This window comes from Condylura cristata, unplaced genomic scaffold (assembly GCF_000260355.1).
Source record: "Condylura cristata isolate star-nosed mole 26May11 unplaced genomic scaffold, ConCri1.0 scaffold00041, whole genome shotgun sequence".
Lineage (NCBI taxonomy): Eukaryota > Metazoa > Chordata > Mammalia > Eulipotyphla > Talpidae > Condylura > Condylura cristata.
In genome coordinates, this window is record NW_004567142.1 from 3,241,041 (window position 1) to 3,268,089 (window position 27,049).

General features: G+C 62.0%; 2 protein-coding genes and 1 non-coding gene across 4 annotated transcripts; 1 reads left to right on the top strand and 2 right to left on the bottom strand.

The window, feature by feature from the left end:
• The first annotated feature begins 6 nt into the window (after positions 1-6).
• On the top strand, positions 7-8,251 carry CALM3 (calmodulin 3 (phosphorylase kinase, delta)). Its single transcript, XM_004694221.2, has 6 exons — positions 7-105; positions 4,025-4,055; positions 5,893-6,036; positions 6,167-6,273; positions 6,434-6,569; positions 6,659-8,251. The coding sequence occupies exons 1-6, from the start codon at positions 103-105 to the stop codon at positions 6,685-6,687; spliced, it is 450 nt and encodes a 149-aa protein (XP_004694278.1). The 5' UTR covers positions 7-102; the 3' UTR covers positions 6,688-8,251.
• A 3,159-nt stretch (positions 8,252-11,410) lies between these two features.
• On the bottom strand, positions 11,411-15,683 carry PTGIR (prostaglandin I2 (prostacyclin) receptor (IP)). 2 transcript variants are annotated; one of them, XM_012733817.1, is made up of 3 exons: positions 14,484-15,683; positions 14,080-14,244; positions 11,411-13,616 (listed from the first exon to the last, which is right to left on the bottom strand). In XM_012733817.1, the coding sequence occupies exons 1-3, from the start codon at positions 15,249-15,251 to the stop codon at positions 13,236-13,238; spliced, it is 1,314 nt and encodes a 437-aa protein (XP_012589271.1). In that variant the 5' UTR covers positions 15,252-15,683; the 3' UTR covers positions 11,411-13,235. The 2 variants fall into 2 exon arrangements, with proteins under 2 accessions (XP_012589271.1, XP_004694021.1); XM_004693964.2 differs by lacking the exon at positions 14,080-14,244 and having other exon boundaries at positions 11,413-13,616.
• A 5,875-nt stretch (positions 15,684-21,558) lies between these two features.
• LOC101619643 lies at positions 21,559-23,251 on the bottom strand. Its single transcript, XR_001146150.1, has 3 exons — positions 23,233-23,251; positions 21,952-22,016; positions 21,559-21,636 (listed from the first exon to the last, which is right to left on the bottom strand). It is a non-coding gene; the product is annotated as an uncharacterized LOC101619643 (transcript).
• Between the last annotated feature and the right edge of the window lie 3,798 nt (positions 23,252-27,049).

Below are 27,049 nucleotides of genomic sequence, written 5' to 3' on the forward strand. Positions count from 1 at the left end.
GAGTGTGGAGGCGCGGACGCGCGGCGGAGCTCGAGCTGCTGCAGCTGCTGCCGCCGCCGGAGGAACCTTGATCCCCGCGCTCCGGACACCCCGGGCCTCGCCATGGTGAGTGAGGCAGAGGGACCGCCCAGGTTGGGGGTTCCGAGCGGGCCGGCGAGGCTGGACCCCAGAGAGGGCGAGAGGACCCAGAACGGGGGACGATCGGACCCCGGCGAGAGCCTCTGGACCCCTGCTGCACGGGGCTCGGTGGCTTTGGACCCTGGGTCGGGACGTTTGGAGCCCCAAAGGCTGGGAGGGGTAGCGGTTCCCCAAAGCGACATTTTGCCCCAGAAGGGGTGTTTGGACTTCAAGACGGGCACCGGAGCCCGCAAAGGGGGGCAGTTTAACCCAGCATGGAGCATCTGGACCCTCGCAAAGGGCTTTTGGACTCGGGATGGGGCGGTCGGTCCCTGAAGTGGGGTGTTTGCACCCCAGGGGGCCGAGGTGAGGAGCACTGGCCGCGGCCGGGGACTGTTTGGGCCGCGATGAAGTCCTGAGAGAGGATGCGGGGAGCGGAGGGAGGCCCGCGGGGAGCTGGGCCCGGGCGGGGTGGGGTGCTCCCGGGCCGGGGCAGGGAGGGGGCTCCCCCTGGCGCATCAGACCCTAGACGATCGGGAGGGGGCTCTCGGAAGGCGGCATTGCAGGGGAGGAGGAGGGTGAGGCGCGAGCTTAGGGGAGGAAGCGGTGGGGTGGGTGGCGGCGGCGCTTGGAAGATGCTCTGGGGAGCCTGCGGGGACTGAAGTGGATCGGGGTCGTGGGGGTGGTTCCGAGGGAATGGCGAGGGAGGCTGGCAGGGGTGCGGTCCAGGAGCCCTTGTTGGATGGGGAAACGGGGACCGCCGCCAGGAAAGGTTCTGAGCTTCCCGGTGGGAGCAGAGGTTGGGGTTGGGGGGGAGGTGGGGAGGAGTGTCGTGTTTGGGTCCCTGAGAAGGTGGGTTTCCAAGGTGGGGCTGTCGGAGAGGACTTTGGCTTGGGTGGGGTGTGGGGAGGGTGCTGGAGGAGGAAATGGGTGGTCCTGGGTTGGCGGGGGATGTGGGTGGCTCCCTGAAGTCTCCAGGGAGGGGCCGGGACAAAGACTGTTTTTGGTGAATGGGGAGTGGGCTGCAGAGGCTGGAGGGAGTGGCCGAGGGTGTCCCCTCCCCTGGAAGAGCAGCGCTGGCAGAAAGCTCTGGGCGGAGGAGCAGGTGGGCAGAGTTCAGGCCCCTATTGCGCACTGAAGCCGCATGAAATGGGGGTGGGAGAAATCAAAGTTTGGGGTGCATCGGATGAGCCAGCTTTTTTAGTCAAGCACCGCATCCCTTCACTGCCCCTTTCAGAGCAAGAGAGCGGCTTTTCCCCCACAGGAGTGATGGCTTCTCCCTCCTGTCTCGGCCGGCGGGCAGTTCTGCACCTCCTCACTTGTGCCAAATGACAGTGCAGTACATTGTGGCGTTGGTGACAATCGCACGCCAATTCCTGTAGCCTGGGGGTGGGGGCTGCAGAGCTTGCCCCTGCAGGACGGCCAGAGAGATCCCTTCATAGGTCCTTCAGCCCCTTGGGGGGCTTCTTTAATTCACAAAGCTGGTGCTTTGGGAGAAAACCAGCAGACTACTTCTCTCCTCCTCCCTGCCACCCACAACACCCACAGCCCCCCCAGGCTCAGCTCAGAAGCGTGCGCAGCCATCCTCCCTGGCAAGGCTGGGGAGAACAGGCGGCCGCTGCTGTGTATCAGGTCTCAGGCTGCTGACACAGACCTGACGCCTCCTGCCACCCTCCCAGTGTCCCCCGGCGGAGCCTGGCTTAGGGGCCCTGAAGCCCTCGCAAGTGCCAATGCTCAGCCCCTCCACAACAGGACCTGGGCTTTGGCCCCAGCACTAGTTTCTCTTTCCCTTTGTGTCAGCAAGGTATGGGTGGGACAGGTCCCTGCTAGCTGGCCTCGGACTTTGTCCTGAGCACCCAGGCTCCTCCTTGGCCCTGGTGAGGGGCCCTGGCCTTGGTTTCTGATCTCATCTAACACTGCTCTCTGGCGTTGGCTGGGGGCTGCGGCCAGGCGGAGAAATAATACCCGCTCCCCCTCCCCCCAGACTTTGTTTTTGTCCATCTCCTTGCTGAAGCCTAAAATGAGGGCTCAGGAAGCACAAGACCAGCTGGGTCATTTGGGAGACAATTTTTGGTGCAGGCTTAAAAATCTCCAGAGCTGGAAAGGGAAGAAGCCCAAAGAAGGAGCCCCTGGCCAGGGTTCCCTCTCAGATCATCTGTTTCCTAGGCGCTGCCCTGCCCTCAGCTGGGTAACCTTTCCTGCACGGTGCCAGGGAGAGGGTCTCCTTACCAGGAGGGAGAGGCGGAGCCACGCCTATTTGCAGCAACCCCATAAGGAGCGGCAGTGCCGCTCAGCTGCGCCTTCAGCCTGCCTGCTGGGAGTGGCTGGCTCCTGGGCACTCTGCAGCCTACCTCGCCGGCTCCTGCCAGAGGGTGGGGGCTGCACCGAGTGGAGGGATGGGCAGGGTGTGCTGCCGGGAGCCCCCCATCCAGACCAGGAGAGGAGCGTGAGGGCAGGTGGTGGCAGCCAAGGCCCAGCCTCTTCTTACTCCCAGCAGCTTCCTCACTCGGCACCCCGGGGCTCCGTCGGGCTGCTTTGCCCATAGGAGCCAGGGCTGCCAGGTGCAGAAGCATCTCCAGGTGGCCACCTCGCCTCCCCTGTAGACTTGAGACCCCTCCAGAACGGCACAGTGGCCGGTGCCTCCGTACGGGCCTTTGCACTCTGCCACCGCTGCTTCGGTTCTCCCTCCACTGTGCTGTCTGCTCGGGACTTGGCCTCCAGTTCTTCCCTTAGATGAAAAAAAGGACGTTTTAGGCCAATTCTGATGTGACTGATGCTCAGTATTTGGAACAGGAGTGGGGAAGGGCAGGGAGGTGCTGCTGGCCTCACGGAAGCTCTGGGACCTCTCTGGCATAATGCAAAGACACACAAGAGTTGGCCTCAGTTGGGGTGCATTCCGCCCCCAGGGCTTGAACCTTGCTGGAGATGTGGAGCCCCTTCCCCTGCTGTGAACAGAAGGGGACCCAGGGGAGCAGTCATCTGCACCCACAGTTATTAGGGGCGCCTTTTGGCAGCATTCAGAAAAACCCAGGAAAAAGCATCATTTTGCTGCCTAAAGCTGAGATTTGCCTACAGCTGCCCCCAGCCCCTGAGAATCCTGGGCTGGTCCCAGACCTGCAGGACAGGCTAATGCTTGCCTGTCCTCACTCCACCCCCAAACCCCGCATGCAGCAAGGGCGGCCTGCCACCCACTGGCCACTCCCCAGAGTGCCAGGGCTCGGAAGGGTTAAAAACTGCAGCACAGCCGAGGAAGCCGACTTTAGTCCCTTGGCCCTCGCCACCCTCCTGCCTCTTCTGTGGGCCATTCACCAGTGTCCCTCCGCCCCAGACAGAAAAGAAGGGTGCAGAGCGGCTGCCCGCTGGCGGGGTGCTGGCCGGGCCACTGAACAGCTCAGAGCCATCAGCTAGGATGCTGTGTCCCTGGGTCCACCCTGCCTGGACCTGGCGCCTCCAGAGAGGTGACACAAACTCACAGAGGCACTGGGCATCTTCCCCGTGCCCTACCCGAGGACTGGCCTCTTGCAGCTTGGCGCCCTCTTGCTGTTTGATGAGGCCAGTGGGCAAATGCTCCCTTTACCCAGCCTCTGGGGCTCCCTGCCGTGAGCACCATGCTGTGTGGGCAGCGGGGTTTGGGGTTTGGGGCTGGGCCACGAGTGTCCCCCTTGCTGTGGCTCCAGAGCCCTGGGTTATGCCTGGCAACCCCTGGGCCCTGGCAGCTCACACCCTGCGTGCTGCCAGCCTCCCGTTCGGCCATGCGCCCGGCGTCCTGGCTCACCACACTTCCCCCAGGCCCTGGCCCTGCCCCAGCCTGACTGCTCCTCCGGCCCAGGTCTGGCACTGCTGTGTGGCACCAGCCTCACCAGAGGGCGCAGGCTAGCACGCGGCTAACTTTCTCCTCCTTTTGCAGGCTGACCAGCTGACTGAGGAGCAGATCGCAGGTGAGCCTACCCGCTCCCGCTCCCCCTCCTCCCGCCTTGGGGGGGGCTTCGTCCCCAGCCAAACCTCAGTCCCCCGGGAATGAGCACACTACAGAGTTACTTGTGTCCCTGTGCCATCTCATGTGCGTGGCACACTGACGTGTGGGAGACCTAGTGCTCATGGACTTGAGACAAGTCTTCCCACCTGCCAGAGGTGGGGTTCCTCTCCTGGCAAGGTCACCCCGGGGCCTCCAGCCGTGGCTGCAGTGAGCACCAGTTGGGCTCAGGGGGTGCCCTGCCTCCGTGGCGCTGCAGGGCTCTGCCCCACTTTCCAGCTGCCCAGAGATGGCTTGTCACACCCGCCCCTGCGGTCTCTTGCGAGTTGCAACCCCCCAGCCATGGGGAGAGGCCTTCCCTTGCTCTCGCCCCGCTGTCCCTGTCCTGGAACCCTCTCGCCATCTGCAGCTCCCGCCACTAGATGGAGTTCCTCAGGGGAACTGCTGTGTCTTCAGCCCTCAGACACTATGCGCGCTCCAGCCGTTTTTTCTTGGCCAAGTAAATGAATAAAGGAACCATCATGTATCCCCAGGTCCTCTGCAAGAAATCCTGGATCCCCTCTCGTTCTTTCTCGCAGTCTCCCCCAACCTGAGCCCCGCAGTGGCCACTGCAGGAACTATTGTGTCACGGCGGGGGTGTCCGTGTCCCGCCCAGACTATGAGCTGTCCGAGGAGAGTTCACTGCCCTAGCCTCGTGCCGGCCCAGAGCAGATAGGCCATGGATCCAGGCCCCTGGGGCCCCAGCGACTCGCCCCACTGTGGCAGTCAGGGGCAGTGGGTTCCGTGGAAGGTTCCAGCCTTCCCAGCAGGAGGAGGAGGGGGGACCCGCCTTGGCTCCCACGCCCCCCACTCCCCATCTTTCAGCCTCTTCACTTCCAGCCTGGCCAAGGAAAGCCTACTTGTTGCGTGACCGTGAGTGCCGTCTCTGCACACTTGTCCCCCATTTCTGGCCCCCCAAGAATAGGGCCTTGGCACAGGTGCTGCCGCCTCAGACGGAGCATCGCCCTGGGGGCATAGGCCTGAGCCGCGTTAGGGCACCTGCCTCCCGCACCCCAGCTCTGCCCTTGTGGAGCAGAAACGCACACGCCCCTCTCTGCCCTGTCCACCAGCTCGCCCCAGCCCACACTCTCTGGGAATAGGCTGCCAGGCATCTGTTCTGGAGGTTCAGGGGGAGGGAGCAGCACCAGGTGCCAAAATGGGCCCGGTGGGAGGGCAGGAGCCACGTGCTCCACTCCGACCCGACTCGGCCCAGCTGCGGCCTTCCCACTCGCCGGGCGCCGTGCTCCTCTCCTGCCCCTGCAGGCTCAGCCTTCTCTCCCACCCCACGCACTGTCCGTCAGCCTGTCCGTCAGCCTGCTCGCTGGGCTGCCGACCACCCCCGCACCCCTGCCTCTGCTCAGCTCCTCCCCTGGCAGCAGGTGGCGTCGGGCCGGGCACTGGGCTGGCAGGGCAGTCGGGAGGGCTCACTGCCGGCCAGGGCCTGCTGCAGCCTGGCTGCACAGCCAGCTCCCGCGGCCAGCGGCGCTGCTGGGTGCTTCTCTCGACGCCCGTCCACCCCATGACACTGGTGATTTCATCATTGAGCAAGAAGCTGCCGCCAGAGACCAAAAAGAAAGCGAGTTATCGAAAGACAGTTCTCACATGCTCCCTCTGCCCACCCGGCAGCGGTGGCCAGGCAGGCAGCTGCGCCCGGCGCAGCACGGGCCGAAAGAAGGCAGGCGAGGGCCTGGGCTGGCACCGAGCACCCCAAAGTTGGGGTGTCCCTGTGGTCCTCCTCATCTAATTCGCTGGCCTCCCCTCAGAGTTCAAGGAGGCCTTCTCCCTCTTCGACAAGGATGGAGACGGCACTATCACCACCAAGGAGTTGGGGACAGTGATGAGATCCCTGGGACAGAACCCCACTGAGGCGGAGCTGCAGGACATGATCAACGAGGTGGACGCAGATGGTGAGCCCCTTGAGGCGGGTCAGCCCCAGCGACCACGGGAGCTTCCTGGGGTGACGGAGAGGCAGGCTTTCTTCTGCCAGGCCTCTCCTAGGTCCAGACCAAGCGCAAACCACCTCCCTTTCCCTTGCAGGGAACGGGACCATCGACTTCCCGGAGTTCCTGACCATGATGGCCAGGAAGATGAAGGACACAGACAGTGAGGAGGAAATCCGAGAGGCCTTCCGTGTCTTCGACAAGGTGAGTGTCCTGCCCGGGTGGCTCAGGACACCCAACCCAAGCGCAGCCTGGGTGGCCGCTCCTGGGAGGCCAGGGGCCCAGGGCCCATCCCGGTCTGCAGCCTCGGGAAGCCTTCCGGCTGAGTGGGGGTGACTGACAGCCCCCGCCCCCCCACACCCAGGACGGCAACGGCTACATCAGCGCGGCGGAGCTGCGTCATGTCATGACGAACCTGGGGGAGAAGCTGACGGATGAGGAAGTGGATGAGATGATCAGGGAGGCGGACATCGACGGGGACGGGCAGGTCAATTATGAAGGTGAGGTGGCCAGGTCCGGGCCGGGAGCCATGTCGGGGCGGGCCTTGAGGCGCACCCCACTCACCGGCCTGCCCCCTCTCACTTCACAGAGTTTGTACAGATGATGACTGCGAAGTGAAGGCCCGGGCAGCTGGCGATGCCCGTCCTCTTGATCTCTCTTCTCGCGCGCGCACTCTCTTCGACACTCCCCTGCGTACCCGGTTCTAGCAAACACCAATTGATTGACTGAGAATCTGATAAAGCGACAAAAGATTTGTCCCAAGCTGCATGACTGCTCTTTCTCCCTCCTCCCTGAGCCTCCTCCCTGCCCCTCATCTCTTCCTTTGGCCTCCCCTTCTCCCACTCACATCTTCCAAGGCCTGACACGTTCACAAGACGAAGCCCCTCCCCGAGGGGAGCCTCTGCCCTCCTCCTCCCGCCCGGGTGGCTCCCCCCATTTCATTTTGTCTCCTTCCGTTTGTCATCTTATTTTGGGTGCTGGGGTGGCGGCCGGCCCCGTCCCGGGACCTGCTGGGTGGGCTCGAGGCCCTGCCCGGGCAGGAGAGCATGCTCGCTGCTGCATGCAGCCGGCCCTGCGGCTCCCTGGGCCAGTCCCAGCCGCCTTTGGGGCGGGGGTTGGGGCAGGCCTTCCAGCAGGGTTGAGGGGTCCCGGAGTTGCGTGTCAAGTGGATGTAGCCTGGGAGGGGTGACAGGCAGCGGAGTGTTGGCCCCCCGGCCCACCCCCACTTGCGGGCCGACTCGAGAAGGGGGCCACAGTGGGAAGCACTCAGATCCCATTGGCTGCTGTCCTGAGACCACCCGATGGCTTTCCAGGGCTGGGCCAGGTGGGGGCTGCACAGCCGCCCCCCTGCAGACTGCAGGCCACTTTCCAGCGATCTGAGCTGTTGTGTAAATACCTGGTGCTAACACCCCCTGCGGCTCCCTCGCACGCACCACACCGCCCTCTGGGCCTCTGGCGTTGGGGTCCCCTCTGGGATGGACTGGGGACCCTTGCTTTGTCCTGTGCTGGCTGTCCTGTTTCTTTCTGCCCCTGAACCTTTTGATTTTGTCAAGACCTATGCCGGGCTGGCTGGCTGGAGGGTGGGGAGTGGGAGGATGCGCCCACTGCGCTGGAGAGGACACACCCGCAATAAGGCCATCCTGGCAGCGACCTGCCCGGGACGGCTGCCTGCCCAGGACCGGCTCTGCCCGCGCTTCTCCGCGAGACTTGGCTGGCTCCCCTCGTGCGCTGTCCGCCTGCCTGCCCCCCTCCGCCTGCCTGCCTGCCCCCCACCCCACCGGAGAGCATGATCCGTGACCTCGCTTCTGGCGTTCGCCTCTGGGACAAGTAAGTCAGTGTGGGCAGATCGGTGTCTGCATTGCTCCCGTTTCTGTTTATTCCATCAGACCCGACCCCCACCCCCAGGTCGATCAAGTGGCTTTTCCTGGACCTGCCCAGCTTTGAGAATCCCCACCGCCCTCTGGCGCCCAGCCTGGGGGAGGCAGGGAGGGTGGGTCTGGCACCTGTGGAGCCGAGGACGAGGGCAGGTTAGACGGGAGGCTGTAGGCATTTTTTCGGAGTGTTTTGATTTTGGTTTTTTGTTGTTTTTTTTTTTAACCGGGCAATATTGTGTTCAGTTTAAGCTGTGAAGAAAAATATATATCAATGTTTTCCAATAAAATACAGTGACTACCTGACTTGGCTCTCCTCATCTTGTGTGGGTTTCTGGGCCTGCGCCCTGCCTTTGCTTCAGGCTTTCTCCAGCCAGACCCCAGAAGGCCTGGGGTTGGCGGGTTGTGCCAGCTGGGGGGGATGCAGCTTGAGGCCTGACGGGTGCGTGACGCCTGACGGCAGCAGAAGGCTTCCTCAGAGGTGTCCTCTGAGGAAGCGACACAGGCAGGGCAGACAGGTCACCCCAAGGCCACAACTCGGAAGCCAGTGAGGTTTCCAGAAGTCAGGGTCAGACCCTGCAGGCCCAGTCTGTTGGGATTCTCAACAGGTGCTTTGGAGAGGGGGTGCCTTGTCAGAGCGAGTGAGACAGACAGGCAAGTGAGCTGAACCCTGACAAGAGGCGTGCTCCTGAGCGCCTGGGGCTTCCAGTCGCCCCCAGTAGGGCCAGGGAGAGCCAGGGCTGAGGGGATCCGAAACAAGCGCGTGCACAGCACCAGGGGCGCTCGGCTTCCTCCAGGCATGGGCCCGCAGGCCCCTCCCAAAATATGACGCCAGAGCCCCTCTGCTCCCTGTTCCGGGGCGCGTGGGCAAACAGATAACAGGCCCCAGACATTCTGAGAGGGGTACTCACCCCCGGCTGGGCAGGAGTTTCAGGAGACAGGACTTGGCGGAGTGAAGATTCCTTTTCCTCCGTGTATCTTTTCGGGCCCGGAAGGAGGGAGGCTCTGGCAGCCCCACCTGGGGGCTGTCCTGGCCCAGAGATCAGGCCCAGCTGCGTCTTCCTGGGCGGCTGCCTGGGGCAGGCAGCCGGGAGCAGCCAGCTATTTGCCCAGAACTCCAGCTTTGTGCCACCTTTGATGTGCCTGTGGTGTTCGGGGCACAGCAAAGACTGGAGAGTGTAAAGAGTAAGAGCTCATGGTATTCTTAAGTCAAAAGTGGCAAAGCCCTCCCTGGTGGCACCAGCGCGAAAGCTCAGCACTGTGGGGCTATCACAGCCAGTGCAGAGCTCTTCTGCCCTGCTGCTCCCCTCAGCAGTGGGTGTCAGTCAGTCTCCTGTTCTGCTCCCCACTCTGGTGAATCCTCTCACCCCGACACCTCTGGCCTGTCCCCGAGTTCTGTGTGTATAAATAAATCTTTTTTTTTATATATAAAGTGGCTGAGCTGACCCCCAGGGTCTACACCCAGCTGCCTGGTTTTAAAGTAAATGGTCTTTTAAATTAAAAAAAAATGGCTGACTTCCGACAGGCCCCAGGCCCAGCCAGGAGAAGGCCTGACTGAAGCCAGGGTCCTGGTGGTGGGTCCTGGAGCTGGCCAGGATAACAGCGGGGAATTCTGGTCTCACCTGAGATGAAGACAGTTTGGTGACCCGCAGAACCAGCCGGGCTGTTCGCCAGGGTGCCTGCTTGCTGCTGTGTCTGCCCTTGCCAAGCCTCAATGACCAAGCCTTGGCCCCTTCTGAGCCGCTGAGCATTCACTTTGCCAGGCCTCAGTTTGCAGCTGCCAAATGGGGCATGGAGGCCTCCCCGGTGGCACAGTGTGTTGAAGCGCCCCACTATGAAGCTATCTGCAGCCACTGCAGCACAAGTTCGATGCCTGGCCAGGGAGTGACCCACAGGGCACAGCAGACCTCCCCTGTCTCCCCACTGCTCCCCTCAGGAGTGGATTTCAGTCCATCCACCTGTTCTGTTTCCCACTCTGTCTCTGGTGAATGCTCTCACCCCCACCCCGGGCCTGTACCCCAGCTCTTGTGTGCATAAATAAATAAATCTTTTTTTTAAAGTGATTAAACTGGGGACTCATAAGAATACCCACCTCGGGAGACTTGTCAAGCACTTTCTAGACCTCATTTCACTCTCACCCAGGCCAGATTGAACCTTAGTAAAACTCAGCACCATGTATGGCGTGCCAGCTCCCGCCTGAAATGGGCGATCCACAGGTCTGACAGGAAGGAAGGGAGCCGAACTGGGAATACCTCACCCACCCTTCTTGGAAGTGGCTGAACTGGAGCTGAAAACCCCAGATGGCCCCAGGGTCTAACACCCATGCTTTTAACACCCCATTGCCTACCGTCTGCTCCTTAATTTTGCCCTTGGGGCCCTGAACTTTGAAAGACTTTGCCTTCCACACAGGCTGCATTATTAATAACCATAACTTCCCTTCAGCTCCGGTAGCTGGCATCTGAGCCTCTAATGGACAGGGGCGCTGACAGCAGCCAAAGCAGAGGCGCATCTAGGGTGGGGAGCGTTTGCAGCGCGGCATACAGCTCTGCTAGGACAGCACGAAGCCCCCCGTGAGTGACTGGAGGGGGGGCATGCTTGGAGGTGCCAGCCAGCGTCCCCGGGAGGGAAAGGAGGTTCACCTCCCTTCCCCAGGGTTGTGACTGACTAGCGCCCCAGCTCGGGGGTCACGTCTATGTGTCATTTCCAGTGTGGCCAGCAGGTGGGGCAGTGTCCACAGAAAGCCTGGGACCAGCCTCCCTGGGCTGTGGTCCACGGTTACATCCCACCTGTGGGTCAGGCCCGATGCTAATGCACGAAAACAGGGCCCTCCCTGCTGGCGCAACACCTTAAAGTGCAGCACTGTGAAGCTACCCGCGGCCACTGCAGTACAAGTTCAATCCCCAGCCAGGGAGTGACCCACAAGGCGCAGCAGACCTCTCCTGTCTCCCAGCTGCTCCCCTCAGCAGTGTGCTTCAGTCAGTCTGCCTGTTCTGCTCACCGCTCTGTCTCTGGTGACTCCTCTCACCCTCCCACACCTCTGCCTTGTACCCCAGTTCTGTATGCATAAATAAATAAATCTTAACAAAAAAAGTCTGACCCCAGAAAGGTCACGGGCTCTGCGGGGAAACCCGGGATATTGCCCGTGGCTGCGAAAGCACGTGGGTTGGCCCTCAACCCCCAGGCAGTGGCCCCAAGGCTTGCAAGCAGTGACTCAGCCGGGCAGGCAGCACTGAGGCAGCTGGCAGAGCTGATGGGGCGGCTGGAATCAGTGGCCTCCATCTGAGAGAGGGGTTCCAAATCACCACAGAGGGCAGTGGGGGTGGGGGGGCTGACCTGGCAGACCGCATAGACTTCTGGGCCAGGGGTGAGAGCCAGAGGAGAGGGGGAGTCCGGAGACGTCAGGTCTTGAGGCTGAGCACCAGCAGGAAAACAGCGGCAAGCCTCAGATCCTTCCTCCCCTTAACCTGCCCCTGAAAGAAACGGGAATGGCGACAGGACCCATCTTGGGGGCAGCAAAGGGGCAAGGGGCAAGTGCCCTCGCCCCCACGGCTCTTGCCCAAATGCCCTTGTGCGCCCCCTCATCCCGCCCTCCAGGGGCTTTCTTGGGTTTCTTCTGGGGGCAACCAGTTTGGTGACAAAGGCGAGCCCCACCTCATGTGTCTTGGCCAGATTTTATTTTGTTTCTTTGTGCAAGTCAACTTGGCTACTAGATCCCACCAGCTGCTCTAAAAGTCTACCAACAACCTCCATTTATTTTTTGTTTTAGCATTTTTTTAGTGTGTAAAATGCCCATAACATCAAACTGACCATCGGAACCATTCTCAAGTGCCGTTCACTTAGTACATTGGCGATGCTGAGTGGCTGTCCGGTTCCAGAACATTCTATCACGCAGAGGAAGCCCAGACCCAGCAGGCAGTCAGTTACCCGACCTGTTTCTTGCTCTGCCAGAACCATCTTCCCCTTTATTGAGATCAGATTCATAGTGAGCAGCTGCAGCAGACCCTGAAGTAAGCCGCTTCATCCCAGGCTCGGTGCCTAATTGCTCCTGAGGGGGGACCGTGAGTGCCCAGCTAAGTACCGTAAACGACACCAAGGCCCGGATAGAAGTCCAGGCCAGAGCTAGGGAGCGGGAGACCCGCACCTCCACCTGTTCTGCCTCCTAGGGCGACCTGGGGGCCTCTCCGGACAGGCCCCACCTCTGCAGAGCAGCAGGCCCTGGGGCAGGTGGGGGAGGGAGGGGCACTCTCCTGGGGACACGCTTTTGCCTGGGTCATCTTCATAGGAGGCTCTCTCCTGCCGACGCCCCCACCCCTGTGCATTTATTGTTTGAACCCAGAAGCAGGTTTGAGAGGGGACCTGGGGCGGCATGGGTGGGGGGACTTTACTGTTCACCCTCCCACCACCCCAGCCCCGCTTCCTTCCCTGCCACTCGGCTCATTCCCCCAGCATTCTCCATTCTTCTGGGCCCTTCTGAAAGCAGGGGTGGGGCAGGGGAGGGAGAGAGACTGGAAACCACCCCAGGGTGGCATCCAGGGCAGGACAGAGACCCTTTGCGAGGACTCTAAGGATGCTGAGGTGAAAGTCTCTCTAAGGAGACAGCTATTTATAAAAGGACCAGGTCCGTGGGGTGCACTGGGGGCAGCCCCTGCAACCCACCCCCCATCTCCCCCATCTCCACCCCTTGCCCCCACAATCCACATCCTGTGTCCAACAAGCCAGGTTCTGGTACCTGCTTAGCAGTGTCACCCCATAATGTAACAGGCCCCCTCCCACCTTAACCACCCCGTTCCGCCCCGTGCCCCCTGGTGGCCGGGGCTCTCAGGTGTGATGGGAACCAGCAGCGAGGCAGACTGGGAGCTTGAGGGGACAGAGAAGGCTGACATGGTGTGACCTGGGGGAGTCCCCGGGGACTGGGGGCAGGCGAAGGGTGGGGGGGGCTGCAAGCCCAGCTCAGCAGACCTGCGCACAGAAGCTGCTGGGAACCCCGCCATGTAAATATTTAGACTTGAGATGGGTGGCGGTGAGGGCCAGGCCGGGGCAGCGAGCCTCTGGTTATTTTGAGAGAACGGTTCCTTTTTAAAAAGCTGCAGGACGAACTTCCTACTTCCCTCTCCCCCCAGGCCTGTCTCCGGGGGTCCCAGAGGAGGAGAAAGAGCAGCTGACGGCCCCTGAATTGAGGGGCTCACAGTTCTGTCCAGCATCGGCTCCAGGAGTCCCCTCCCCGCCTGTCTACCGCGGCCTTGGTTCGGAAGAGCAGGGTTCTCTGCCTCCTGCCCCCAGAAGACAGGGCGGGGGTCAGCAGAGGGAGCAAGCAGACCCCACTTTGGACGGGGCTCCTGCAGGGCTGCCTGATTGTGGTGCCTGCGGCAAGGGGGCACCTCTGCCCTCGCCCCAGGCTGACAAAGGCACCCAGCTCCCCTCCTTTCCCCTGAGAGCAGTGGGGGCCCCTGGGCTCTTGCCCCGCGGGGCAGGCCTGGAGAGGGGCATCTGGGAGTCTCCGTGGCCCTGCCTGGAGCACAAGCAGCACAACCAGAGCTTGAGCCGCTGGAAGACAGCCTTGCGGAAGAGGATGAAGACCCAGGGGTCCAGGATGGGGTTGAAGGCGTTGAACCGGAAGGCTTGGAGGTCCCCCATCTGCCTGCTGTCTGGGGCGATGGCCTGGGTGAAGCCACGGATCTGAGGACAGAGGGAAGGTGTCAAGCAGCACCCACCTTTCTCCATGCCCCACACCCCACCTTTCTGCCTGGCTCCCACTTGCTGCTGGCAGGCATGGGGGATGGGGCCAGGGGCTGTCAGAGGGGAAGGAAATAAGATGCAAAATAAGTAACAAATACACCCGGGGAGAAAAAGCCCTGGGGAATAACCCACAGCCGCCATATAGGAGACAAATGGGGTGCACATGGGTGTCCCCGTGCCCATCTGTCTACGGCCGTCACGTCACCCCCAGAAAGCTCTGACTTCCTTCACATGGTGTCCTGCCCTTGCATTTTAAAAAGAAAAGCAGGCTGAGACTGTGGGCACGATGACGGGGTGGGGGCACCGAGGCCCCCCCAAAGCTGGCGGGTGGGAAGGGCAGAACCGAGGTGGGGCGGGGCTGGGGCTGGGGGTTCAGACCCGAGTCGGAGGAGCTGGGCCAGACCTGGCTCTGTGTGATCGTGCCAAGAGACGGGCCCCTCGGTCTGTAAAAATGGTGACGACCCAGCAGTCGCGTCTGTTTTAAACACTCATGGAGCTTGAGGTCGTTTGGAAGATTCTCTGAGCGTGTGTCCGTGAGCCACCGGCGCCGGCGGGCACAGAGCGGGCCCTTGACGAAGACTGGGGCTCAGCATTATTGGAGCAGAGAGGGGTGTTGGGGTGCAGGTGACGAGGACCTCTGGAGATGTGGGCGGGGCGCAAGGGGGCCGAGCCAGCGGGCAGCTGCCTCTCCGGGAGGCTGGGAACTGCCGGCTCCAACGAGCCTCCACCTGCCGCCTCTCAGTCTCCCCACCCCAGAAGCGTCACCCCCAGGCCGCCGCACCGCCCAGCCCGCCAGAGGGGACTCACCGTCAGGGGCAGGGAGCACACGGCCATGATGCCCGTCATGAGGGCCAGCAGGATCAGGTGGTCAACCTCGTCCTCGCCCGCCCGGGGCCCGGGGGCGGCCACACCCTGGTGGCGCCTCTGCTGACGGTACATGCGGCAGAGGCTCAGGGTGACCGAACCGTTGCAGAGGACGATGGCGGCCACCAGCAGGGCCATGAGGCTGGCGTAGGCCAGCGAGAAGGCGCAGCCGCCCAGCTCGGCGGAGCGCAGGCGAATGAAGCACCAGCTCCCCGGGCAGTACTGCTGGTGCTGGCCCAGGCCCAGGAGCGGCAGCGCGCAGAAGAGGGTGCAGAAGGCGTAGATGGCCGGCAGGGCCAGGCGGGCGCGGCGGGGCGCGTCCAGCTGGGCGTAGAGGTAGGGGTGGCTGAGCGCCAGGCAGCGCTCCACGGCCATGGCGAAGAGGATGAGCGTGGAGGCCAGGCCGAAGAAGGTCATGGCGAAGGCGAAGGCGTCGCACAGGGCCGGCCGGCCCCGGGCCAGGCCCAGCAGCGAGCTGTTGCGGGCGTAGGCCGTGAACACGGCCGGGCTCAGGAAGCACGTGCCCAGCAGGTCGGTGACCGCCAGCCCGGTGACCAGCACCGCGAAGGCCGAGGGCCGGGACCGCCGCCGCGCCCCCAGGATGCCCAGCGCCAGCCCGTTGCCCACCACGCCTGCCACGAACATCAGGGTGCTGGTGGCCGGGCCCACCGAGTCCTGGACGTAGGTGAGGTTTCGGCAGTCATCGGCCATCCTGGCCCCCAGGCCTGGACTGCGGGGGTCCCCGGGGGGGCGGGGGGCGGCCTGCTGGGCACTCAGACACCGGCCTCCATCCTGCCCACGGCGCCCCACCCCGGGGGTCTGTCGGTGACCCCGTTGCAGACAGGGCTCCTCTCGCCCGCCGTGTTCCTTTCCTGTCTGCCCTCTGTCCCCGCCTGGGTCTCTGTCTGTCTCTGTCTCTCTGGCCTCCTCTGCGTCTCTCCCCGCCCCTCGCCTCTCTGGGTCCCCGGTCCTTCTGGCGGGCTCTCTGCCCTGCTCCTCCCTCTCTGCCCCCCGCCTGGCCCTCCTCCCCTACCCCGCTTCCAGCCCCTGCTCTGCCTGTCCGGCTCCCCAGCCGCACCTCTGAGGTGTCTGTCAGTCCCTCCTCTCCTTCCCAGGCTCCGGGTGGGTCTGCGTGTGTCAGCTTCTCCCCACTTCCCTCCCTCCCTCCCTCCCTCAGCCCTCCCTACTCAGCTTGCCTGCTAGCCCCGGCTTTTTCATTTCCTCTCTCTGCCCCGCCTTCCCTCCCCTGCCTTCTCCAGAGGCCCCTTGGCTCCCTCCCCTTCCCAGGCTCTCTGGCTCCATGGCTCTGTGCCCCCTGCCCAGTTAGCCCAGCTCGAGCCTCTGCCTCCCACCCAGTGTCCTCTCGTCCCATCACGGAGCCACCTGCCACCTCCCCCCACCTCCGCCAAGGTCTTGGGGGGGGGGGCGGGTCATACAGCCATCACCCCGGAGCTTGGCGCTCACAGTGGGTCTGCAACGGACCTCGAGGGCCACAGTGACCAGTCTGGGAAGCTGTGGGGGGTGGCCTCTGGGATCTATTCTGGGCTCCAGGCCCTGGGGTTAGACCTTGCCCAGGGATTGAGAAATGACCAGGAAATTCCTCCCTGATGCAGTGTTTTCCAGGCACCACTGAGATTTCTGTTCCCTGGACACAAGTCAGTCCTTCCAGAAGAAGTCTGTGAAGGAGGTGGCCAGCCAGGGGGAAAATGTCAGGCCCGGGAGCAGTCCTGCAGCTTCAGCCCGCAGGCTCACCCTGCGAGCCCCCCAGGAGGCGGGAGGAGGGGCTCAAAGCCCAGCACCCTGGGGGCAGCCTGGGGGCCACCTCTGCTCCCACACCAGCACTCCCAGGACCTACACCACTCTCTGGCGACCTTGACCTACAGGAATATTTTGGCCCCAAATAGCTGTCCAGAGTCCAGCATCCCCCTCATTCACCCCTCCCGGCTGCCTGCCTGTCAGCCCCTGTGTCCCACCTGCCAGCACACGGTCACCTGTCCTTGTCCCCCCGAGCCCAGGGCCTCCATTCGTCCCCCCATCCCTGAGCACCAGGTGGGTCTTGGGGCACCCTCTCAGGCACCCCTTCTTTTTCAGGGAGCCAGTCTAAGTGTGGAAATCACAAACTCTTGGTCTCACACATACAATGCCCCCACCTCCACCTGTCCACCTCCCTGGGGTGGACGGACAGGGATGGGCCGTGGGTCTCGCTCCCTCCTGCATGCAGTGGAGTGAGCAGCTCGCGGGCCTGGTGCCAACTGGGGCCGCACATCCTGGTGAAGCGAGGGTGAGCTGTGCAGGGCCGTGCCACATACAAGGCGGGCAGGCTGCCCTTGACCCCGAGCGTGGGCAGCGGGCAGTGGCAGACTTCCCCGCACCCCAGATCCGCCCTCCCTATCACCCACCACCAGCTGCATCCCGGCTTCCTTCCGGCAGGATGGATACCCCAGCTTCACCCATACCAGACTCTCCTCAAGTGACCGAGAGCCAACTCTGGGTGCCTGTGTGTTTGGGTCTTGAGCCCCCCAGCCACCTGGTCCCTGGCCCCTCACTGCTCTCCAGCTCTGGGCGCTGAAGGGGACTCAGGAAGTTACAGCGTATTAATGAAGGATGATGCCTGCCAGGCGCGCATCCTGTTTCAGCATCAGGGCTGTTGCAGGGGGCGGGGGAGGGGCTCTGGTTCCCGGAGCCTCCCTCCCACTGGTTTCCAGTCCCCACCAGGGACCCTAGACCAGCCCCAGGCCCAGGAGGAATTAGGAATGGGAGCGCTGAGGGTCGGGGCCGGGGCCAGGGCTGGACACACATCTACTCACCTTCGGGGGGGCCCCAAATGCCCACCTCTGCTGGGACCTGGCCCCAATGAGGTCCCATGGGCCAAGCCTACAGCTGAATCCACAAAGGATTCCAGGTGCTGTGGGGTGAGAGGTCCCTTACAAAGGGGTTTGGGGGTGCTGAGGCAGCACCTGCACTAGGAAGAGAACTCAGGCCTCTCCAGAGGGAGGGAGGGAGAATGGTCCAGAGGCCATTGGAGACTGATTTCCCAGATGAGGAGGGGCCTGGGTGCCACAGGGTGGGGGCGGTGCACACAGGGAGGGAGTGAGCTAGGGATTTAGGGATTGTGGGGGTGTGAGCTTCATGTGTGGATCTGAGTGTGGTTATTCAGGCCTGAGAGAGCTAAGTGAACAGTCGATGAGCAAGGTGAGCAAGGCCGGTGCTAAGCTCTAAGACCTACTTGTGTGTCCATGTCTACTGGGGGGTGCATTTATAGGTGGAGGGGTGCCGGATGCAGGGGAGAGAGGCTGGTCTGGAAGCTCTTCTCCCCCACCCCACCGGTCAGTCACTTGCTGTGTGACACTGGAAAACAACATCCCCCTCTCTGAGCCTCAGTGGTCTCCCTCTGGTGGCTGCCTTGCCCTTCTCGGGTGTTGTGTGAAGATTAGAGAAAATTCAGCTGCCTACCTCCAGGAAGCCCTCAAATACTGTTGGTGCTGCTATTAGACATTCAACAAACCCCAGCCCACTTACAGTGGGCCAAGAGCTGAGAGGCCGAGGGGCTCAGAGGCATGACAGGGACATGTGGCCTCTGACAAGGCAAGGAGAGGAGGGACGGAGCGGAGCTGGGCAGGCCGGCCCTCAGCTGAGTCATCCCGCCTGTGCTCCCATCTGGGTGTGTGTCCTCCTGAGGGCAAGCGCCACGGAGGCCAGGAAACGGGGCCAAAACGGGCCTCGCCCACGCCTACTGGCCAGGCCCCCAGCCCCATGCAGGCTGCATTTGGATGTGCTCCCAACTGGATCCTGGCTCGCCCCAGGCCCACCCTCATCTCACTTGCGGTTTCCGGCCTCCTGGCCCGGCCCTGGGAAGAGGCCGACCCCATCTCAATGCAGTGCATCTGTGTGCGCACACTCCGTCTGCCCGCGTCCCCTCACTGCCGCCACGGCTGCTGTGTCTGCCCCACGCGATACCGCGTTGCAGTGCCCACATAAGGAGCCAGAGGCCATTTTTCGCTGCCCACTGTCCTTTTGTCCACTCACCGTGGGGCCCTGTCAACCAGCCGGTCGCTGCTTCCAGCCCTGCTCCAGGCCCCTGCCCCGCCCTGCCTGGACAGCCTCACTTCCATTCCTCAAGGCCCCTGAACAGCTCCCGAGTCTGCTGAGCAGACATCCTTTGGCTCCTCCAACTTCAACCTCAGGCCCAACACGGGACCCCCACATGAGGGTGAACTGAGTCCGTTTGGGGGCTGTGGAAGACTCTCAGTAATGATGGCTGTAGCTACGCCAGAGCCCCAGGCTGCCACACACTGCTCTCAGTAGAGGGCAGGAAGCTGGGTGGGGCAGAGTGGGGTTGGTAAGAGGGCACTCTGGGGTACAGGCACTTCTCCAGGCCTTTAGCTTCTGCCTCTTGACCTGACTTTGACCCCTGACCTCAAAGCTGACCTGATACTGCCAGTGGCAGGAAAGAGCAGCGAGTCACCGAGTCACCGGAAGCCCTTGCTGCTGCAGAGGCAAACAGCTAACGAGATTACCCAGGCTTGCACGGCCAGGACCTGCCAGTCCCTCTGGCTTCTCCCTGCCTGTCTCAATGTCTGGGAGCAGGCTCACCCCGCCCCTCCTCCTCCTGGCAGTCCCCTCCAGCCCTCCCCCTCCTGCTCTGTCCCCCACCGGTCACCAGCACACTTGCTTCCATCCCAGGCTCTAGAATGCAAAGGAGGAAGGACCTGCACAGTTCCAGGTCTGGAAGGATCCAAGTCCCAACAGTGAGGTTCTAGAAGCCCATATGCTCCTGAGGTGCTGAGCTCTGGCAGTGTAGTGGCAGGTGGGCAGGACCCCAGCATCCTGGCCCTCCGCATCCGGCCCGTAAGAGCTGATGTCTCTAGAATCCTGGGCCCCTGGTCCTGGGAATCTAGATTCCTTCTCATATCAGATTCTGAGCTACAAAGATGCTGGCTCTGTGAAATTCTGCAATTCTTCTGGTAACTTCTCTCCCAGTTTATTTCTTCCCTCTACCTTCCCTTCCAAATCATCCTTGGCTTGCTCTGTCCCCTATCTCCCCTGGGGCTCCCCCAGACATGATGCAACCAGGCCGGAGCCATTGAGAGGTGGGAGGCAGGAGGGAGATGTAATTACAGCCGCTTCTGCCTCGATCCACCAGGAAGCTCAGAATTGGGGCCCAGGGGACCCTAATCCAATGTGAATAATGGAGCACTTGCCAGATGTGTGAACAACCCCCTCTCTGAGGCCGTGAGTGAACTGAGCAGTCTCCATCCATATCTGGGGTCCAACCCCTGTCAGCCCCAAACTGAGCAGCACAAGATGGAAGCTGAGGAGAGGGAGGGGGTCACACACTGGCCCCCAGGCCAATCAGTAGAAATAATTAACCAGGCCCTCCCTGGTGGTGCAGGGGTTAAAGTCTCAGGACTATCAAGCTATCAACAGCCACTGCAGCAGGAGTTTGATCCTTGACCAGGGAGCTGACCCACAGGGCACACAGGCACACAGGCCTCTCCTGTCTCCCCATTAAACCCCTCACCAGTGATTTCAGTCGATCTGCCTGTTCTGCTCCCCACTCTGTCTCTGGTGAATCCTCTCACCCCCACAATTCTGGCCTACACCACAGCTCTTGTATGCCTAAATAAATAAAAATAAATCTTTGGAAAAACCAAAAACAAAGAATTCACCAAACCCACAGCTTATTCAGTTTGCATTTCCCCAGCCTCAAAAGAGACACAGGTTTAAGACTTTCCACCTTTCTCTTCAATCCACTGTAAGAAGCCCTGATACAGTCTTCATGATAAAAAAGCATTTGGCCTTCTATCACCTTAACCAGAAAACAATAGGGCCTGGTGGCGAATTTGGAAAACTGGAAAGTCCAGAGCCCGACTTCCGACTTCCGCCTATGGGGCTGTGCCCGCCCGAGGGCACCAGACCAAGTCAGGAAAGACCAGGAAGATGCGCTTCTGTGAGAAGTGCTCCTATTTTTTTCAATCTGGCAACCAAGCATTAGCTCACTGTCCGTATAGAGTGTTTCTGTCCTGTGGGCCACCAAGACGCGAGCTGGAAATACAGGGCAGGAATGAGTCCTGTCAGAGCCACCCGTGTCCCCACAACGTAGAAATAATTGTCAAAGAAAGGCGTGTGCACTTCATTTGTCTCCTCTCCCTTTCTGCCTGCCGCTTTTCTCCTCCCAGGCCCCTGAGTTTAATGGCCACCGCATCCCAGGTGTGCCCTCCTTTTGAAAGCCCTTCCTCTTTCCCAGGCAGAGTCAGATGCTACCTTGGGCTCCCTGACTCAGTCTTGCCCACTTGGGTCACCGCTGTCTGGGGGCAGGTCTGGCCTCCCACTGGATTCTGAGCCCCAGCTGTCTCGGCCACAGCCAAGTCTCCAGGTACACCCAGCACAGAGCCCAGCACGGAGCAAGTATCAGGGCGTACTGGGAAGAATGAACAGGTGGGTGAGCAGAGAGCAGAGCTCAAGGACAGAGATGGCACTGTGATGGGGGAAGGGACTAGCCAGATTTGGACAAAGCACATGGAGTCCTTCAGGGATGAGAAGGGTGAGCTGCAATGGGGTCCCTAAGAACCCCCCCACTCAGGAGAGGGGAAGAGAGAAGACGGGTCAGTCTGACGGGTACCGAGGATACAGGAGTCCTGTCTTCCCCCCAGGTGACCTTTTGTCAGTTTCCCATCTGTAAATTGATTATCCAAGCAGAGCCAGGATCAGGGAGCGCCCACCATGATCCGTGTCAGCAGCGTTCATTTCCTCCCAGCCTCTTGGGTACCCACACACCCCATATATCCTCACCTCCACCCCCAATTCCCCCCACACACACACTCAGAATGAGAAGGCACTCAGGTTCCCCAACACTGGCCCCAAGCTCTGTGTCTGACTCAGTTTCCCCGAAAACACGGCCACCACCACAGTCACCACATTTATTGGGTTCTTACTTTGGCAAGGGAGGGTAAACTGTCGAGAGGACTCAGAGCAGGACACAAAAGAGGCGCTTGTCACGGAAGGGGTTCTCTGCGGCCGGCACCGGCGTCACCAGCGGGTCGTCTTTGGCATGCGTTTCGCAGAAGGCCAACAGTTCAGCCGCCGCCTGTGACACCTGCGGCGCGCGAGGTGGAGCTGACCACGCCCCGCCCCGCTCCAAGGCCACGCCCACACGAGACCCCGCCCGCGCCGGCCCCACTTCTGGGCCCCGCCCCTCACTGTGTAGCCCCGCCCATTATTAGTCCAGGTCAGAGGTCGGCCCAGCCCAGGATTCCTCCCCGAGTCCGGTCCTGTTCCAACTGGATCTTCCCGCGGGGGTTCAGACCCGAGCCCACCCCCAGCCCTCCGCTCCTCCTCCCCACTACCCCGCCACGAAGACCCCGCTTTCCTCCCACCCCCGACCTGGCACCTTCATGCGGTCGATGTTCACCTCCAGCTTCAGCTGTTCCACGGTCTTTCGGGCCTCGGCGATCTTGGCCATGTTGTTGGACATGTCTGCGGCGGTGAAGGGGTTAAAAGCGGGGCCGGAGTAGGGGCCCAGGCGATAGGCCAGGGCTAGTCTGGGTCCCGGGGTGGAGGTGCCTCAGGCCCTGGGGAGACCCGGTAACTGGGTTGTGTTGGGACGCAGTGGCGCCGGCTCACAAACGGGGTGCCGGCTCACAAACGGGGAGCCCAGAGTCAGGTGGAGAGGGGGACAGGGAAACAGAATGGAAAGGGGCCAGATGAAGAGACCAAGAAGCAGCCAAGGCAGAGACAGACAACGGAAGAGAGGGTTAGTGCGGGTTGGAGGGGGGCTTAGATGGGGTGTCTAGAGGCAGGTGGAGGAAGGAAGGAGCGGAGGAGGGAAGGGGGAGAGGAGCACAGATGGGAGACTGCCAGGCGGTGGAGGGAGGGCAGAAGGACGGGCCACAGGTGCTGGACCAGGATCCAGGTGTCCTGCCCCCACCCCTGGGAAAGAGCATGCGCGGGAGGGGGCCGCCCCAGGCCAATTAGCGGTGGCTCTGGGGAGAACAGGGAATTAAGATCGCTGCGGGAGGGGCGCAGAGGGGGCCTCATTAGGGCCTTGGCAGCAGCTGCCCCTCTACCCCCCTCCGGGAGCCCCTACCCCAGCCCGGGCCACCTCAAAGGCTCCTATGCTCATTAGCAGCCAGAGGGGGGGAACCCGGTCAAGACTGGGAAAGGGGCAGCGAGGCAGCCAGGATGGAGGTGGGGGGAGCTGGGTACAGGAGGGGCAGTGAGTGAGACTGAAGGATAGAGCGACTGGGGAGGAAGAAAGTGATGGAGAGCTGAGAGTGGGGAGCAAAAAGGGGGTTCGAGAAACATACAGATGACACATGAGGGAGGCGTGGAGGACACGGACAGAGGGGAGGTGGAGGGGTGGGGTGCAGCAGTGGGGGTGGGAGAGGATGGAGTGGGGCAGAGGGTACTGTGATGGAGGGGAGAGGGGCACTGAGGGGGAAAAGGGAAAGGAGAGATGCAGGGATGGGGCGGACAGAGGGAGATGGGGGCGGGGGGGGGGGGAGAGGAAGAGAGAAAGAGATTAGGAAGAGAGGAGCTAGTGAAGTTGGGGGAGAGAGAGAGAGATGGGTGACAAAGGAGCACAAGGGGCGGCGGCACCCCAAGTCTCACTCACTCACTCATCCCCAGGCGGGCGGGCTCATGCAAGCGGGCAGAGGAACAAGCTGTGAAAGGCCTGAACGAAGCTTCCTACCTGGACCGAAGCTTCCTACCTGTTGCTGTCTGGGCTGGGCTGGTGGGAGGCTGGCAGAGGCTGGGTGGCAGCATCTGGGTCCCCCCAAGCTCCGCCCCCTCCCCTGGGGCTCAGCCCCTGCGGACTGCCTCCTCCTCCAGCAGCTGCCACCACCCTCCCCACCTCCCCCACCTGCTGGGGCCGCCCTGGGTCCCTCCACAGTCGTCCGTCCTCCTGGGCCTGGACCCCCGTGTCTCTGCTGCTCTGGTTCTGTCTCCTTCCCGCTAGCTGTCTCCCAGATCTGTCTCCATCTCCCTCACACGGGCGGGTGGGTGTGCCACCCCCACCCCTGCAGTCTTTAATCCACTGTCACCCACACTCGTCTGTGTCCCCCTCACTCCATCACACACTCTCCCACCTTGTTACTGCCCCCAGCACAGATGAGCCCGCTCAGCACGCAGGCCCACGCTCGGTCCCTCACACTGAAACACACACTGTCCCGCTGTGTCACACAGTGTCGCCACACGCCTCGAGAACACCCGGCTCTCCACACTCCCGCAGCGCCAGTCACGTGGCCTCTGGAAATGCCACGCACAGTCCCTTGTCCTCACAGCGTGGCCTCTCGCACAGCCAGAGAGACCCTCGCAGGGTGTCTAGGGGACAAACACCGTTTTCGCTGTGTCCATCCCTCAAGATGTCACACACATTCAAGCACGAGGTCAACTTCTCCCCATCTCACACCTTATCAGTGACACAACACTTGCCAGCGTCCCACACGGGGACACCCCCGGTGGCCCCTTTGTCCAGCACTGTCACACAGTGTTTCAGAGCAGGACACAGGAACACAAGCCACATACCCCGTGACTCACAGACACACATTCTTTCACAACTTCGCTGGAACTGGGTCTGCCCCCGCCCCCACACGCCACCCCTGGGTCTCACACAGTCACACATCATGAATCAGCGCCCCCAGAACCGCACGTGGTGTCACAAACACGCACACTCCCGCACACCTCTCCAGCGCCTCACGCACGCAGCCTTCTCACCCCCAGCAGTCACACACACGGACAGTGTCACAGCCCGTCTCCCACAGATCCAGCCACACGCAGCTTCTCATGGTTCGTCAGTGTGGTGGACACTCACGTGCTTGCCACGCCCCATCCCCTGGGCTTCGCGGCCGAGCTGCCTTCTCACGCCAACTCGTGGTGAATCACCGGTCTCCCCCTCTCTCACGGCAGCCGCCCATGTGACATAAACAGTGCTCGAGTCCTCGCCGTGTTACACGCGGTCTCACTAATCTTGTTCTCACACATGGTGTCTTGGCGTCGCGTCACAGGCAGTCCCCCCAGTGGGAGCTCGGCACCGACAGCCTCAGTGTCACAGAGCCACCACCCCCGCTCTGACTCCACAGGCACAGCCGCCCACAACTTTCAGCACACCCAGTGCCTGGTTGTGGCACACAGTGTGGTTTTGGCCACATGCCATCTCTCGGCTGTACGCACGCACTCACAGTATCTTCATGTTACTGGCCATGCCGCTGGCCCCCTGTCACCCAAGGACACAGGCAGGCCTTGAGGCGCGCTCTGGTCTCGCCCATAGCCCCCGCCGGCCACACGGGGGCGCCCGCGGCCCGCGGAGCCGTCGGACGAGGAGGCAAAAGGGAGAGCAGGGCGCCCCCGCGGACCTCCTGGGGAGCCGGAGTGACCGGTGGACACTACAGGCCCTCGGAAGAGAACTGCAAACGGGCTGGATCACAAAGATACTCAGAGAGGGGTAGAGAGATGCAGGGAGAGATAGGCACACAGAGGCAGAAATGTGGTGGGAGGCGCCTCCCTGGTGGCGCAACGGGTGAAAGCGCAGCACTGCCAGCAGTGCGAGTTCGATCCCCGGCTCCGGAGCTGAGCCCTATGGCGCGGCAGACCTCTCCTGACCCGCCCGCTGCGCCCCTCAGCAGTGGACTTCGTCAGTCTGCCTGTTCTGATCCCCACTCTGTCTCTGGTGAATCCTCTCACCGCCCCTGCGCCTCTGGCCTGTACCCCAGTTCTGCGTGCATAAAAAAAAAATTTGGTGGGAGAGAAAATCCAGGGACTAAGGCAGAGGCGTGCTGGGGCAGAGACATGGAAGGTCCAGGAGAGACACAGGCGGACATGTGGAAAGTCGGGTGTCCGAGGGACGCAGACACTCAAGGACAAGACCCGAGCGCGCAGAGGCGGCGCAGAGGGCGCTTTCCACCCGGGACCAGGCCGCGGGGCGGGGCCTGCGGCCGCGAAGGGGCGTGCAGACGGCTGTTGGGGGCGTGTCGCGGCGGGCGGCGCCCATGGGGCGTGGTCGGAGGGCGGGTTTGGGGCTTGGTCCCGGCTAGGCCACCCAGGACCGCCGAGGGCGGGGCGGGGCGGAGGCGGCGGCGCTGGAGAGGTGGGCCGGGAGGGGACAGTCTGTACCGCAGTCAGCCTATCCCGCCTCGGTCTTTACGACCCGCACTGGGAGCCGAGACGGGAGGGGAGGGGACGCAGCCCAGGTTCTTGGAAGCGATGTGACAGAGGGCGGTGACGGACCCTGGACCCAGCCCCCCACCCCTTACCCGCGGGATCCTTGGGGCCAGGTGGGGGAGGAGAGCCAGGCTCACATCTGGAAAGCATCAGGCGCGCCGGACATGCCAAGGCCCCGGGCCCGGCTGCGGAAGGGGGGAGGGGAGGCACGGCGCCCCCGTGCCCCGCCTTAGTGGGGTCCGCCGGCGCCGGGGAGGGGCCTGGGCGTGCGCCGAGCTTTGGTGTCTCCCGCAACCGGCCTCCATCAGCGGGAGCAAAGCCTGCTTCAAGTTGGGGGGGGGGGGCGAGGGTGACCCAATCTCCCCTCCCCTTCTCCGACTGCGGCCAGAGGTTGAGAGGTGGAGGGGGGACTGGAGGACGGGCCGTCTGAACTGAGCGTGACCTCCGTTCCTCTCCTGAGCTGCAGACCTAAGTCTCCTTCTCGCCATACCAAGCCCTTCGTTTCCAGGTGTGAGATCCTGCCCTGTACTGCAGAAATCGTCTCGGCCTCATGGCAGCCTAGTCAGTGATTATCGTCCGGTTTCTTGGAGGGGGAAACTGAGACTCTGCCTTCAGGGCTAGTCCAACCTTTTCCTGTTCAACAAATGGGCAGCCCATATCCTCCTAACGGGAATACCCAATCCCTGCTGACTCTTCCCACCTAGATGTTTCGGGGTACCTCAACTCAGTGCCCCCCCAAACCGAGCTTCTGATTCCACCTGCCAGGTCCATTCTGTCATACCCACCTGGGTTGCTGGCAAATCTTTGGGGTCATTCTTGACTCTCAGCCCATAACTGATCGAAGGACTCCCACTAATGCCACCTCAAAGTCTCTCCACACTCCAGCCTCTTCTCCCAAGCTCTGTTGCCTGTTCTGGGCGCACTGCTGACAGCCTCTCCACACATCTCCCTCAGCCTGGGCCCACACAGCAGCCAGTCGGACCCTGTCTGAAAGGCAGTCCCCAGACAAAAGCACATGCTTGTGAGGATGTGGAGGAACTGGAACCCTCCTACCATGGTGGGAATGTTGGGTGATGCAACCATTCTAGGAAACACTGGCACTTCCTCACAAAGTTAAGAGTTACCCTCTGCCCCAGCATGTCCAAGAGCCAGGTATCTACCTAAGCAAAAGGAAAACCCATGTCCATGCGGAAATGTGTAGACCGATGTTCGAATGTTCTTAGCACGTTATTCACAGTATTATTCGCAATATGAAAATATTCCCACATTCATCAACTGATGGAGAAACCAAGTGCGGTCTCCACAGACAATGGAGTAAAAAGACCATAAAAAGAAATGTTTTGGCCCCA